The 2,873-nt window shown below is 58.3% G+C and overlaps 1 protein-coding gene across 3 annotated transcripts in view; it reads right to left on the minus strand.

Annotated features, from left to right (window-relative positions):
- Positions 1-2,873, minus strand: part of FLII (flightless I homolog (Drosophila)) — a 13,419-nt gene that overhangs the window by 2,377 nt on the left and 8,169 nt on the right. For all 3 annotated transcript variants that reach the window (XM_011975282.1, XM_011975281.1, XM_011975280.1), the window contains 7 exons: positions 2,189-2,271; positions 1,990-2,064; positions 1,655-1,738; positions 1,405-1,576; positions 791-895; positions 519-710; positions 14-202 (listed from right to left, as the gene is read on the minus strand). In XM_011975282.1, coding sequence (XP_011830672.1) covers positions 14-202; positions 519-710; positions 791-895; positions 1,405-1,576; positions 1,655-1,738; positions 1,990-2,064; positions 2,189-2,271 — 900 coding nt within the window. The remainder of the gene's footprint in view (positions 1-13; positions 203-518; positions 711-790; positions 896-1,404; positions 1,577-1,654; positions 1,739-1,989; positions 2,065-2,188; positions 2,272-2,873) is intronic.

The following is a 2,873-nucleotide window of genomic DNA, read 5'->3' on the forward strand; positions in this document are numbered from 1 at the left end:
GCCCCGCCCCCACCTCCGCCAGCGACATGGGCGGCTGCCGCGGCAGGAAGAGCGCAGTGAGGTCAGCCTTCATCTGGTCTTTCTTCTCGGCGTCGCGTTTCACCTTCCCAGAGAGACCCGGGCTCTGCAGCACGGCCTCCGCGTTGCGCGTGTAGTCCACCGTCAACACATCGTCCCAATTCTTGAACTTGGCCTTGAACACCTGCCAGGGAGGCCATCAACTAACCATGAGGGGTGCGGCATGGTTAAGGTTAGGGTTGGAGGAAGTAGCCTGAGGCTTGAGGCGGGACTCTATAATAGAGATCTAGGGCGGGGCTTGGGAGGCGGGGCCTCGGACACGGAGGTAGGAATACGAGTGGTAGCTTGCAGAGGGGGCGGGGTCTGGGCAGAGTCAGCAAAGAGGAGGTGGGTTTGGGCCCAGCTCTGTAGGGAGACAGTGGAACCACAGGAGTCAGGGCATGTCAGGGTGTAAGGGTGTAAAGGATGCTGGGGAGGGGCCTCCGAAGCAGCAAGCACACCTGCGCCTCGGTGCCCTCCAGGCTGCGGCTGACCGTGGCATGGCGTGGCCGGTGCAGCATCCCGCACAGCTCCTGACCCAGCTTGAGGGCAGCAGCGCGCACCAGGCGCGGGGACTTGCGGCCGAGCCAGATGAACACGTCAGACCAACAGTCCAGAATGTACACGCAGCGTGTGTCCAGCAGACTCTGCAGCTGCAGACCGGGAGCCTGGAGGTCAAAGCCCAGCCAACAGGGAGGGATCCGGCCCCGCGCCCTCCTCCTGCATCTCTTACCAGCCGCATTCTTGGCATCAGCTCCACCTTGGGACGCTGCTTATGTTCCACGGAGAGCTTGTAGTTGATCTGCGGCAGCTCCAGGTAGCCCAAGCCCAGGCCCACCTGGCAGGAAGGATGAGCATGGCAGGGAAGGGGTCTGGAGACAGGAACCTCACCCACACAGCCCTCTGCTCTGGAACCAGCCCTGCCCTGCAGCGTGGCTCACTGACTGCTCCCGTTTCCCCCTCCCTGTCAAGGTCTTTTTAGGCATATCCTTTCAGAAGGGCTTTTAAATGCCTGCCCTCTCCAGGCCCTTCATGTCATTTCTAATTCTCTAACTTGTCCCTTTCCTGTTCACAAGAATCTGGATAATTGAGCCAAGGTTCCCAGCCCTGGCACTAGGCGCTTCTGTCTCCCCTCCCGCCCCACCATCCTGGAGAGACTCACGTCAGGCTACTTCTCAAAAGCAGCCTCCGGACCTTTGCTCATACTGTTCCTTGTCCAGAAGGTGGCACCCTCTCCCCACCAAAGCCGAGATGGAGCCCACAGCCAACTACATTGGTGTGTAGCCTATTCCCCCAGTCAGCGGGTCAACTTGGGAGGCCACGGTGGGCCTCAGCAGCAGGGCTCACCTTGTACAGCTTGGGCTGGGGTGGCCAGAAGTCATCAGGCACGTGCTTCTTGATCTCAGAGGGCTCCCCACCCAGTGCCTCCCAGAACTCTGGGAGCTCCTGGCCCTGCACCAGCAGTGTGATCTCGGCCTTCCCTTTCCGCTCATTCTTGTTAATTTTCTCTGCAAAGAGCCTGAGAGCAGGATGCAAAGTCATCAGCGAGGCTCGCACCCCTTTCCTTCGCACAAAAGACCCCACGGTATCCTCGTACCTGGCCTTGGTGGTGCTGCTCAGTGTGGCCTGGGCCCCCCGCCACACGTAGATGTCTAGCCCTCGGTCCAGAAGGAAAACAAACCTGGACAGGAAGGGGCAGGAAGGAGCTGTGATGGGGCATGGGGCAATGGTCACTCCATACTCCTGACCCCACCAAAAAAATCCCTCACTATGGGGTTTCTAGGTAAGCCTCAGGGATCCCCTGCTAAGCTCGTGGGCAGGAGTTAAAGGGGTTGCTAGAGGGCCTCCTCTTCTAAGAGGCCCACACCTGCCCCCACTGGTGGGGAGGAGGCTGAGGGTGAAGCACCTCCACCTCACATTGTTGGGGCTCACCTTGGGTCCAGAGAGGCTCCCTTGAGGGGCACAGGTTCCAACTTGATGTTCTTTTTCCCATACACACGATACATCCTGGGCGCAGGACAAGAGTGGCTCAGTGTAGGCACCAAGGGCCTAACTTAGGCCCAACACCCTCCCCTCCACCCCTTGCCAGCAGACTCCAGGTCCACGCCCCCCACTGCCCCCATGCCCTCACCTGGTGACGTAGTGTGTGTCTTCCACAGTGTAGAAGCCACTGGCTGTTCCACCCTCAATGTAGGAGATGTCGTTGTCGAACACCTGTGTGTGTGAGGGTGTGGTTCTTCATCACTGAGCTGCTCCCTCCCCCACCAACCACTGCCTCTCGGGTGGGGTAGAGAGTTGCCTACAGGTGAATTGAGCTACAAATCTATGATGCCTGTAATCCCAGCACTTCAGGAGGCCGAGGTGGGTGGATCACCTGAGGTTGGGAGTTCGAGACCAGCCTGATCAATGTGGAGAAACCCCGTCTCTACTAAAATACATAAATTAGCCAGGCATGGTGGCGCATGCCTATCATCCCAGCTACTCGGAAGGCTGAGGCAGGAGAACCACTTGAACTTGGGAGGTGGAGGCTGCAGTGAGCTGCGATCGGGCCTGGGCAACAAGAACAAAACTCTGTCTTTAAAAAAAAAAAAAAAAAAACAGATCTGGCTGGGCACAGTGGCTCATGCCTGTAATCTTAGCAGTTTGGGAGGCCAAGGCGGATGGATCACCTAAGGTCAGGAGTTCAAGACCAGCACTACTAAAAAAATACAAAAATTGGCCGGGCGCGGTGGCTGAAGCCTGTAATCCCAGCACTTTGGGAGGCCGAGACGGGCGGATCACGAGGTCAGGAGATTGAGACCATCCTGGCTAACACG

This window comes from Mandrillus leucophaeus, unplaced genomic scaffold (assembly GCF_000951045.1).
Source record: "Mandrillus leucophaeus isolate KB7577 unplaced genomic scaffold, Mleu.le_1.0 Scaffold153, whole genome shotgun sequence".
NCBI classification, from domain to species: domain Eukaryota; kingdom Metazoa; phylum Chordata; class Mammalia; order Primates; family Cercopithecidae; genus Mandrillus; species Mandrillus leucophaeus.